At 40.8% G+C, this 12,673-nt stretch overlaps 1 protein-coding gene across 7 annotated transcripts in view; it reads left to right on the top strand.

Annotated features, from left to right (window-relative positions):
* Positions 1-12,673, top strand: part of WNK1 (WNK lysine deficient protein kinase 1) — a 156,765-nt gene that overhangs the window by 137,259 nt on the left and 6,833 nt on the right. For 6 of the 7 annotated variants that reach the window (XM_025401989.1, XM_025401988.1, XM_025401987.1 and 3 more), the window contains 4 exons: positions 3,121-3,197; positions 4,885-5,546; positions 6,286-6,488; positions 8,594-8,788. In XM_025401989.1, coding sequence (XP_025257774.1) covers positions 3,121-3,197; positions 4,885-5,546; positions 6,286-6,488; positions 8,594-8,788 — 1,137 coding nt within the window. Of the gene's footprint in view, positions 1-3,120; positions 3,198-4,884; positions 5,547-6,285; positions 6,489-8,593; positions 8,789-9,678; positions 9,751-12,531; positions 12,574-12,673 lie in introns of all 7 variants that reach the window. The other variant, XM_025401983.1, reaches the window with a different exon arrangement.

The following is a 12,673-nucleotide window of genomic DNA, read 5'->3' as shown; positions in this document are numbered from 1 at the left end:
AAAGCATACTGTATTTAGAAAAGTTAATTTACTGATAACCTCTTAGCTTTTGTGACACTGGATATATAGGGATAGAAGCTTGAATAGTCTGGACATATATTTGTATGGAAATACAAATGTAAGATTTCAGTTAGTCAATTTAAATATTTTTATCTTCAAGGCAGTTATATTCTCAGTTGGCTCTCATTTTAAAAGAAGTCATGTGCAAATCATTAGAACAGTCTAGAAATGATAATGTAGATTATCAAATGTATACAATGAAAATAATAAATTAAAAGTTTGCTACCAATAAAAAGAGAATGTAGAATATGAAAAAGGTAGCTTTTCAAATCATTGAAAGATGGAATTTTTTTTTTTTTTTTTTTGAGTTGGAGTTTTGCTCTTGTTGCCTAGGCTGGAGTCCAGTGGCATGATCACAGCTCACTGCAACCTCCACCTCCCATGTTCAAGCGATTTTCTTGCCTCAGCCTCTCAAGTATCTGGGATTATAGGCATGCATCACCATACCTCATTAATTTTGTATTTTTAGTAGAGACAGGGTTTCTCCATCTTGGTCAGGCTGGTCACCAGCCTCAGGTGATCCACCCGCCTTGGCCTCCCAAAGTGCTGGGATTATAGGCGTGAGCCACCACGCCTGGCTGAAAGATGGAATATTTTTATAAGTGGTTTAGAACAACTCGAAAGCCATCTTGAAAAAAGCAAAGGTGGATCACTAGCCTAGACATAAGTAAAGTCCAAGTGGACCAAAGATGAAATATTGTATCATAAAATAGTATTATATGAAATCATAAGGGGATTTTTTTCAACTGTCTAGAACAGGGTTGACAAACTTTTTTTCTGCAAAGGGCGAGACAGTACAAATTTTAGGCTTTCTAGACCATATAGTCTCTTGCAACTTACTCAGATCTCAAAAGTAGCCGTGGACAATACATAAATAAATAAGTTTGTGTTTCAATAAAATTTATCTACAAAAACAGGCAGTAGGCTGAATTTGGTCCGTGGATCAGTTTGGAGTTCTCAGATACGTTTAATAGAGGTGTTAAGTTCAATGTCTAATCCAGAAGCAAGTAGTAATAGATATAAAATTTTCTTCATGGAAGAAAAGTGCCATTGATTGCAAAGATAAATGAAAACCTGGGGAAATATATATATTTGTGGGAGGGGGAGGGGTATGTGTAGTCATATCACAAAAAGAATTCGTTTTGCTAATATAGAGTTCCTAAAATTCAGCGTGAACCAAAAAACAATCAGAAGATACAGAAAAGGAAACTTAGACGTGAAAATATTTAATATCCGTAATGATAGAAATACAAAGTAAGGCTACAGCTGATAGCAGTTCCCACCTCTCATTGGTAAATTCAGGGGTTTAATAGCCACAAGTGACTTGGTACAGCCTCTGTGGGGATCAATTTATAATAGTGATGTCTACTGCAGTCTTAAATGGAAATAATTCAGCACTTTCATTACGGTGTATTTATTGTACAGATCTATAAGAAAATATTTATTTTTAAAATAGCAAGAAATTCTGGGCCGAGCATAGTGGCTCACGCCTGTAATCCCAGCACTTTGGGAGGCCAAAGCAGGTGGATTGCTTGAGCTCAGGATTTTGAGACCAGCTTGGGCAACATAGTGAGACCCCCATCTCTGCAAGAAATTTTTAAAATTAGCTGGATGTGGTGCTATGCACCTGTTGTTCTAGCTTCCCAGGAGGCTGAGGAGGAAGGATCACCTGAGCCTGGGAGGTTGAGACTGTGGTGAGCTGTGATGGCGTCACTGTACTCTAGCCTGGGGGACAGAGTGAGACCCTGTCTCAGGGAAAAAAGAAAAGAAATTCTGAATAATTTAAATGCCCATCAGTAGAAGCCTGATTAAATGTGAAATATATATATGATATATGCATAGGGTATGACACTACGCAATCATTAAAAAGAATGAGGCATTGATATGGAATGATCTCAAAGATATAGAATTACATGAAAACATCAAAATTGCTCAATGTTCTACTAGCTATATAAAATAAATATATATCTAGAAAGAAACTGAAAGCATTGTTCCCCAGAAAGGTTTTAAAATTGCCCAAAACTACTTATCAATAATTCTGAGGGCTGGGTGCAGTGGCTCACGCCTGTAATCCCAGCACTTTGGGAGGCTGAGGTGGGCGGATCATGAAGTCAGAAGATCGAGACCATCCTGGCTAACACGGTGAAACCCCATCTCTACTAAAAATACAAAAAAATTAGCCAGGCGTGGTAGCGGGTGCCTGTAGTCCCAGCTACTGGGAGGCTGAGGCAGGAGAATGGCATGAACCCAGGAGGTGCAGCAGCGTACAGTGAGCCGAGATCGCACCACTGCACACCAGCCTGGGCGAGAGAGCAAGACTCCGTCTCAAATAATAATAATAATAATTCTGAGAACTGTACTATCCTATTCTAGAATTTGCCTGTGTTACATTGAGAAAATAAAATTAGCTGGTTTTCATTTAAAAATGGGTCTTGGCTGGACATGGTGAGTCACACCTATAATCCCAGCACTTTGGGAGGCTGAGGCAGGCATATTACCTGAGGTCGGGAGTTCGAGACCAGCCTGGGCAACATGGTGTAACCCCATCTCTACTAAAAATACAAAAATTAGCCAGGTGTGGTGGTGCACACCTGTAATCCCAGCTACTCGGGAGGCTGAGGCAGGAGGACCACTTGAACCCAGTAGGTGGAGGTTGCAGTGAGCTGAGATCGTACCACTCTACTCCAGCCTGGGCAACAGAGCGAAACTCCATCTTGATAAAATAAAATAAAGATGGGTCCTTAACGTCCTCAGTAACATCTCATCCTTCATTTCACTTATATCTCTGAATTAAAGAATGAGTAGTGAGTTTTTAATGCCTGTTAACCTTTGTTTTTATAGTATGTATTAATGTTATAGTTGGTATCTAGTAGTAGAGCAAACAATAACTATTTTCCCCTGTTGGACAAAGCCTCATGGAGGGAGGAGATAAGGAAGTTCTCTTTGCCTCTAACAGCTTTCCTCGTGTGTAGTTTGGTTTTGCTGTATTTCTAGCCAAAGGGAAAATAAGTTAACTGGAAAGAGACACTTATATTTTCCTCATCCATGTATGTGTTTCAGTTTCTCAAGTCACAGAAAAAGGCCCTGTCCTAGCAACTAGTTCAGGAGCTGGTGTTTTTAAGATGGGACGATTTCAGGTAAGACAGTCACTTTGCGTTGCCTTGATTCCTTCCTTTGGAAGAGTTGTCTATACAATAAAATTACTGCCTACCTATTTGGGACATAACTGCCAGTCTAGTGATTTCTATTACATAGTACTTTATAGCTCTTTTTAGCATTTTCCTAATAAAAGTAATATATACTAAAGAAAATATAGATTACTTAGAACAGTAAAAACACGGTAGATAGTCGTACTATCTATCCGCCCACCTCCCAAGATTACTTTTTGGGGTGTATTTCCTTCCACTCCTTGTACAAGTGTGTATTTAAAATTGAGTACCATTTCTCCTGTTCCAAATGTTACAGCTTTTTTCCCCATTCAGTAATTGGTTTACCTAACCAGTCTCCATCATCATCTCTAATTTTTCCAACATAATAAGTAACAGCAAACATCTTTGTGTATAAAAATGTTTTCCACATTTAAAATAACTTTAAGATTAATTCTGGCCGGGCGCGGTGGCTCAAGCCTGTAATCCCAGCACTTTGGGAGGCCGAGACGGGCAGATCACGAGGTCAGGAGATCGAGACCATCCTGGCGAACACCGTGAAACCCCGTCTCTACTAAAAAATACAAAAAACTAGCCGGGCGAGGTGGCGGGCGCCTGTAGTCCCAGCTGCTCAGGAGGCTGAGGCAGCAGAATGGCGTGAACCTGGGAGGCGGAGCTTGCAGTGAGCTGCAGAGATCCGGCCACTGCACTCCAGCCCGGGCTACAGAGCGAGACTCCGTCTCAAAAAAAAAAAAAAAAAAAAGATTAATTCTTTAAATTAAAACACATGATACCATATCGCTTTATTTTACTAACTGTCCAACATGTGAGCATTTTCTGGCTGGGAAGAGTAAGTGATATTTTTCTCATTTGTGAACAGGTCCTGAGCGTTTATAGGTGGGCTGAGTTTGTATCTGTAAATACATGGACAAACCAGAGCAAGGATCTGGTTCCTCTTTTTTAGTCACCAGTTAGTTGTGTTGATTCTTAAGGATTAACAGGCATTTAACATTTACCTTGTAGTTTTTCTTATTCACAGGCAACCCTAAAAATTCTACATCTTGTTCATTTATTTTATTTATTTATTTATTTATTTATTTATCTTCTTTTTTGAGATGGCGTCTCACTCTGTCACCCAGGCCACTGCAGCCTCCGCCTCCCGGGTTTAAGTGATTCTCCTGCCTCAGCCTCCCAAGTAACTGGGATTAGAGGCACACGCTACCATGCCTGGCTAATTTTTGTATTTTTAGTAGAGACGGGGTTTCACCACGTTGGCCAGACTGATCTGAAACTCCTGACCTCAAGTGATCCGCCTGCCTCAGCCTCCTAAAGTGTTGGGATTACAGGCGTGAGCCACTATGCCTGGCCCTGACCTTTTGTGATTTATATGTTGACTAAGACATAAATCTGAATTCTGTGTATGACATCGAATACGAAAGTAAATTACTTACTTTGTAAGCATAGCCACACAGAATCTGCATCTCTGTACACATGTGTTCTCTGTGATGGTATTCAATTTTTCTTCATAGTCAAAGATGGAGGCACTATGTAAAGAGATAACCAGCCTACTCGTTGACAGGGAAATAAAGTGACTTTATTTTTCCTTTTTTAAATTGTCTGTGATAGAAATTGGATATTGAGAACTTCAGTTTTTAATCTTTGTTCTTTTTTTCATCAGGTTTCAGTTACAGCAGATGATACCCAGAAAGAGGGTAAAAGTAAGTCAGAAGATGCAAAGTCTGTTCATTTTGAATCCAGCACTTCAGAGTCCTCGGTGTTGTCAAGTAGCAGTCCAGAGAGTACCTTGGTGAAACCAGAGCCGAATGGGATAACCATCCCTGGTATCTCTTCAGATGTGCCAGAGAGTGCCCACAAAACTACTGCCTCAGAGGCAAAGTCAGACACTGGGCAGCCTACCAAGGTTGGACGTTTTCAGGTGACAACTACAGCAAACAAAGTGGGTCGTTTCTCTGTATCGAAAACTGAGGACAAGATCACTGACACAAAGAAAGAAGGACCAGTGGCATCTCCTCCTTTTATGGATTTGGAACAAGCTGTTCTTCCTGCTGTGATACCAAAGAAAGAAAAGCCTGAACTGTCAGAGCCTTCACATCTAAATGGGCCATCTTCTGACCTGGAGGCCGCCTTTTTAAGTAGGGATGTGGATGATGGTTCAGGTAGTCCACACTCCCCTCATCAACTGAGCTCAAAGAGCCTTCCTATCCAGAATCTAAGTCAAAGCCTTAGTAATTCATTTAACTCCTCTTACATGAGTAGTGACAATGAGTCAGATATCGAAGATGAAGACTTAAAGTTAGAGCTGCGACGACTACGAGATAAGTAAGTATATTTTTTTCTTGTGAAAGAATGTCAGATAAGGTTTTAAGTCCTAGATCCTAGAGCCAAGATTAATAATATTTTTGCCACAATATGCTAATGTCTCATTTCTTTTTTTAAAGAGACAGTGAGTGCCACAGAAGCCAACACACACACACACACACACACACACACACACACACACACACACACGATTCCCAACCTCTGACTCAGAGGCACAGGCAGCTTCTCTTGTACTTATACAATACAGACCCATAGCATTTCTAGTTCTAGAACTTCTTCATTGTTAATATATTATTACTGTGTTATTGTTACTGTATTGTTATTGTATTATTATTTGTATTAATAGCATATTTTATCACTGTTAACTGCTCTTTATTAGTTCACTAAATGAATCTGGTAATGGCACTTGGATGTATGATTATGTTGGCAGGTTTTGTTTGGCAAATTGGATCAGAGTAGCAAATTCAGCTATTGTGTGCATGGCCTCAAAAGTCAGGAAGTGTTTTCCTCCTAATACATTATCAACCATTTGTTGTTGGCTAAGAGCTTGTAATATGGCTTGGGTAATGCAGGCCAGCAAGGTGAGTTGACAAACTATAATCTCATGGTAGTACATTTAGGGAAAATGTTCATTAGTAACTAGTACATACTTGAAAGCAGGTTTAGGAATATGCTGTTAATTCTTGTTTGAATGAAGCGGATTATGGTATTTTGAATTATGTTTGGTTATCTTTCATAGACATCTTAAAGAGATTCAGGACCTGCAGAGTCGCCAGAAGCATGAAATTGAATCTTTGTATACCAAACTGGGCAAGGTGCCCCCTGCTGTTATTATTCCCCCAGCTGCTCCCCTTTCAGGGAGAAGACGACGACCCACTAAAAGCAAAGGCAGCAAATCTAGTCGAAGCAGTTCCTTGGGGAATAAAAGCCCCCAGCTTTCAGGTAAAAAGCCATGGACTAGGTCAGCCACAGCTGTCCTAATCTTTTGTTTCTGTCTCCATCTGTATGTGACCTGCTGAACGTTTGTTATTTTTGTTAAATTTCAAAGGAATTTGGCTCTCCTGATATTTTTGCTTCCTTGACTGCTGGACTTACATTTATTGTACCTCTTTTTGAGCTTATACAAGTAGACTTAGTGAATACAATGGCTTATTCCATTATAATCCATATTGCTATCTACTGGTAATCTTTATTTATGGTTATTCTTAAGGATAGACATTTAGCTTTGCCTGTTAACTCATATAACTCACATTTAACCAAACTCTTGGCAGTTGGAAGAAAATACATTATTCTCTGTTCAGTAAAACTTGGGTGGATTCTTTCTTTTAATGGATGACTTAGTCATAATTGTAACTTAGATTAATGTAATTGTCATATAGATATTTGTGTGTATGTCTAATTGGTAACTTCTTGATTAAGGTTTTTTATTTCATTTATGTTGGGTTAAAGAACTTGCTGGTCATTGGTCAGGCACGGTGGCTCACGCCTGGAATCCCAGAACTTTGGGAGGCCGAGGCAGGTGGATCATGAGGTCAGGAGATTGAGACCATCCTGACTAACACGGTGAAACCCCGTCTCTACTAAAAATACAAAAAATTAGCTGCGCATGGTGGCGGGCGCCTGTAGTCCCAGCTACTCGGGAGGCTGAGGCAGGAGAATGGCGTGAACCCGGGAGGCGGAGCTTGCAGTGAGCCGAGATCACGCCACTGCACTCCAGCCTGGGAGACAGAGCGAGACTCCGTCTCAAAAAAAAAAGAACTTGCTAGTCATTAAAATCAAAGAAATAGTTAAGTCATACTCTTTTGTAATAGAATATATACATATTCCATTATATAATTATCCATTATATATTTATATATATAGAGAGAGAGTAATGGAATTTATTTATTTATTTATTTATTTATTTATTTTAAGAGACAGGGCCTCACTCTGTTGCTGACTAGAGTGTAGTAGTGTGATCACAGCACACAACACAACAGCCTCAAACTGCTAGGCCCAGGTGGTCCTCCTACCTTAGCTTCCTGAGTAGCTGGGATTACAGGCACATACTACCATGCCCCGCTAACTTTGAATTATTTTTTGAGACAGAGTCCCACTCTGTTGCCCAGGCTGGAGTGCAGTGGCACGATCTCGGCTCACTGCATTCTCTGCCTCCCAGTTTCAAGTGATCCTCCTGCCTCAGCCTCCCTAGTAGCTGGGATTACAGGCACATATCACCATGCCTGGCTAATTTTTGTATTTTTGTATTTTTAGTAGAGATGGGGTTTCCCACGTTGACCAGGCTGGTCTTGAACTCCTGACTCAGGTGATCGACCTGTCTTGGCCTCCCAAAGTGCTGGGATTACAGGCGTGAGCCATCATGCCCGGCCCTGGACTGTATTTTAATTGGGATAGACAGTTTCTAATCCTTTGGTGAAATTATGGTAGTGTTAACACAATTAGTTGAAAAGTAAAAGAAGGTTAAAATACATTAAAAAGCAGTTGCAAACTTCTTAGCAGTTCCGTTCTCTGGAAGGGTTCACAGATATCCAAATCTAGCACATTAGGACCAGGTCATGCAGTCCATTAGTAGAGATGTGATTGTAAGAGAAATCGGCTAATTTCTGATCTGATCCAAATCAGATCTTTTTTTTGTTTTTGAGACAGAGTCGGCAGTGGGGCAACCTCCAACTCCCGGGTTCAAGCAATTCTCGTTCCTCAGCCTCCCAAGTAGTTGGGATTATAGGCGTGTACCACCACACCTGGCTAATTTTTGTATTTTTAGTAGAGATCGGGTTGCACTATGTTGGCCAGGCTGGTCTCAAACTTCTGGCCTCAAGTGATCCGGCCGCCTCAGCCTCCCAAAGTGCGGATTATAGGCATGAGCCACTATGCCCAGCCTACGTATCGATTCTTAGTGTCATTCCTCACTTCTCCCGTTAGTGAGGACTTTGTTCTTCTCATCATAGCTTTTGACCCACCATCCATCACTCAGTGGAACAAACCAAATGTGTAAGAACAGTGCCTAGTGAGTACATGTTTCCTCACGCCACTTTATCTTTTGGCAGGTAACCTGTCTGGTCAGAGTGCAGCTTCAGGCTTGCACCCCCAGCAGACCCTCCACCCTCCTGGCAACATCCCAGAGTCCGGGCAGAATCAGCTGTTACAGCCCCTTAAGCCGTCTCCCTCCAGTGACAACCTCTATTCAGCCTTCACCAGTGATGGTGCCATTTCAGTACCAAGCCTTTCTGCTCCAGGTCAAGGTAACAAAGCCACCATCATCGCCAAAAACAATAAAATGGAGATGTTGCCATACCTGGGACAACAGCCTGTTAAGGCGGATTGGGAGACTAGCTGACCAGAACACAGCCTGTGTGTTGTACACTTAAGAATCTTTGGGTGAAAGGGAAGTGGAGTGACAATGAGATTCAGTGGGCTCATTGCTCCCATTAGGTGAAATTACTTTTTTTCAAGGAGTTACAGTGAAAAGTTACATCTGTGTGACCTGTATGACTCGCTCATGTGGGATTTGGAACTTAACGCTGTAATATTAGGCTGAGATTTCCTGGATGAAATTCTAAGGTGTTTTAGCAGTTTCTGAAAGCTAATGCATTTTCTTAGCCATTGTAGAATTTTGTTACTTTTAAGTATGGGAGTGGCATACTAAAGTGAATAACCATACAATTCAGTTTTTTATCCATAATCTACTTTCCAAATATAGCTCTGTTTATTAATGATTGCTGAAAAAATTCCTGCAGAGGAAAGAGCTTCTAGCCATATTAGAACAAGAATTGAAAAGACTTGGGCATCTGGGTAAGAAGAATAAAAAAATACAGGTACTGGCTTATGTGCCTTTGCCACAGTTTCACAGAAATTAGAGATTAGTCTCTTCACAGGAAGAATGCACTCGATTGGCAAGGAGGGCAAACTAGCTAGCATTATTTCAACTAAGAAAAGCTTCCGCATTTTGCAGATGGGTAGAATTAAGACCTAATATTTCATCTCTTACATATCTGACCTTCCCCCAGAAGCTTGTTCTTCTGTGTGCCATCTTAGTGCATTTCACCACTCCAGCCTCAAGTTTCTAACATCTTGTAGTTGTGTTCTGTCTCTTCTCCTCTCTCTGTTCTTCCCTGTTTTCCCCCTCTCACAGGCTGTGCGAAGTTTAACTGTGCATCTGAACAGGTGACATTCAAACCTGGTGGCAGGAGGACCCGATTTCTGAGTACGCCCTGCTTGGCTCTTTGTGTGTAACACCTTTACTCCTTCCTTGTCCTTGTTTTTCTGCTGCTTGGATCTGATGTTTCACGCAGTCCATTTTCATTTGTCTCTTTTTGTATATCATCTACTCAGTGGCTTGGCTGAATTACTGTTACCCTCAGAAGTTTGGGCCCCCACATTATGATTAAAAAAAAAGTCAAAATGACAAGTTTCTACAAATTTCAGTGTAACTTTCTGGTAGAAGTGCTTCTTCATAGATCTGTGACAGAGAGTAGATGTGGTATCTAGGCAGTAGATTGCTGGGTCACTTAGAATAATGAAGACTGAACTCCACAGTCATAGTCAGTGCTCTCTCTCTGCCCTAGCATTACAAATGACAGAAATCAGCCAGACACGGTGGCTTACACTTACAATCCCAGCCCTTTGGGAGGCTGAGGCGGGAAGATTGCTTGAGGCCAGGAGCTCGAGACCAACCTGGGCTCTTTAAAAAAAAAAAAAAAAAAAAGCCTGGCGTGGTGGTGTGCATGTATAGTCCCAGCTACCCAGGAGGCTGAGGCGGGAGGATTACCACCTTGAGACCAGGAGGTTGAAACTGCAGTGAGCCATGATTGTGCCACTGCACCCCAGCCTGAGCGACAGAGCAAGACTCTATCTCAAAGAAAAGAAACGAAATGACAGAAAGCATTTTGACCATTGATGCTCTTAGATCCTGGCAGCAGGTAAAAATTATGTACCATTTTTTTTCATTCTTTGTCAGAGTAGATTGAAATCTTTTTTTTCTTCCCAATTAAGCCTAAGCATCTACTAGTTGAAAAGATGCTAGAATCTCTTGATTGGATCATTCCACCACTACTGTCCTCTAACCCCATAAAATCAAAAAAAGGGGTTTTTAGTTTGGTTATTCCGATAAAGCACTTAGTCTGATAAAGACCAAAGCCCAGCAACTGCAAGTGAAAATTATCCTTTTAACAGGATTTCTGGGATTTCCCAGCTTTCTACTTAAAAACAAGGCACAACAGCAGGTCACCCCATCTTTCCCATATGTGAAATGATAATGCCAGTGTCCTAGGGCCATCGTACAAATCAAGTTAAGATCATATACAGAGAAACAGGTAGCACTTGAAAAGCACTTGTGATTTCTTTCTGATTAGTCAGTGCCTACCTGGCACATAATAGTCAGTAACTGTTCGTTGAAGAAAAGTTTAAAACAAAAACATGGTTCAAGTAGAAAAACCGTGTTATAATTTGGATAAAGATCTTCTCTGTTCAGGCCTCAAACTTCTGATGTGATTATTGAAGTGCTTTTTAAATGCATGTGCTCAGGCCATCACTGATTCTGAGTATGGGTCAGAGGTCCTTGGGCCTCTTCATGGTGGGAAGAATTTACACCTCCCTTTGTTCTCTGTAGTGACCACATTTAAAGCAAAGTACATAACACATTTAACTTCCATTTCCCTCACACAGTTGTAATCCTTCTAGCACCCCTGTTCTTTTTACCTGCATTAGTAATGGATTGCAGGTAAAAAGACCGCCTTTTTACTTTTACTGACTTCCCCCACATTCACTAGTCCCAGGCTATTTAACAAAGAAGTGGGTGGAAGGCATTACCCAATTCAATAGTTTTCCAGGCATGTGTGGTTTTTTTTTTTTTTTTGAGGACTCAGATCAATAATTCTTCTGGTCACACTTTCCTGGACTGTGCATATTAGCACTTTGACAGTTGAATAAGCATTTAATTTGCTTGTCCACCTAGAAAGTTGCAAGGACATTAACAGTAGGAGCTGAGTATTTTTAAAGTAGAATGTGACATGTCAGGCCTATGGTCTACAGCCTAAAGTGCCTGAGAGGGAAGAAAGAGAACCAAAGCTTCTGTTTCTGAAATATGTGACAAATACCACTTTAATTAAATTCCATAAATTCTCATCCCACTTTTAAAGGTAGGTGGTATTACCCTTGTTGTTCAAATGAAACTGGTCAGAAATATTGAATCTTGTCACTTCCCTTTGGGTGTAAAATGAAAGGCCCTACATCTTTTGAAGTCACGTCAGGATACATCATGTAAGCCTGGTGAACAAATCCCAAGAGACAGACTTGAACTATGGAAATGAAACAGGTACTTGAAAGAGTAGGGACTTTACTAGCTTGAGTTGTATTATTCTATGCTCTCAAAATAGATAATGGTTTGGAAGCACGGCTTGGCTTACTGCTATATTTATGTTCAGAGGTTGCTTGTTTTCCACGTACTTTTAAAAATTATTCTGTAAGGGAAGGGGTTAGTATATATATCTAGGATGTGGAAATATAGCCAATGTAAATGAACTTAAAACCGTAACAGTGATACTATCAGTCTACTATGGTGGGATTGCTAATGCATTTAATTGAGTGCTTTTTAACAGCCCAGCTGGAGAAACAGGAAGTGGGACAGGATCAGTGGAAATGCTGCTTGGGTATTTGAAATTCAAGCAGTGAGACCTGAGAGACTGGAGTTCCTCTCCGATTCCAGAACCTCAATGCAGGGCATTACTCTTTTAGATACAGAGAGTGGGTGTAGAAACCCAACATCTGTCAGCCAGGTAACACAGCTCATCAGATAATCACGTTACGGCTAACAGCCAGTTAGAAACATTCTGTAGAACTGTATCTATTCAAGGGCTACCAGGTCCTACCTATCTGTCTCCCCTCCTGCTTTCTCTTGCTGGGCATTTGTGTGCTGTTTGGAGATTCTAAATATTTTACACTGATGTTTCCTTATCTTTAACACATTGCTTCTCTCTTTGTGCTTCAGGGAAGATGGTGAAAAAAGTCTGTCCTTGCAACCAGCTCTGTAGTAATTATCTTTTCTGTTATTTTTGGTCCTTGATTGCAAAGCCTGTTAACCACGAGTTCTTTCAACTCTGCAGTCTCATAGCTCCCTGATTCCTAACTTC

The sequence above is a fragment of the Theropithecus gelada genome, chromosome 11, assembly GCF_003255815.1.
Source record: "Theropithecus gelada isolate Dixy chromosome 11, Tgel_1.0, whole genome shotgun sequence".
Classification (NCBI taxonomy): domain Eukaryota; kingdom Metazoa; phylum Chordata; class Mammalia; order Primates; family Cercopithecidae; genus Theropithecus; species Theropithecus gelada.
This window is presented reverse-complemented; position numbering and strand designations above follow the sequence as displayed.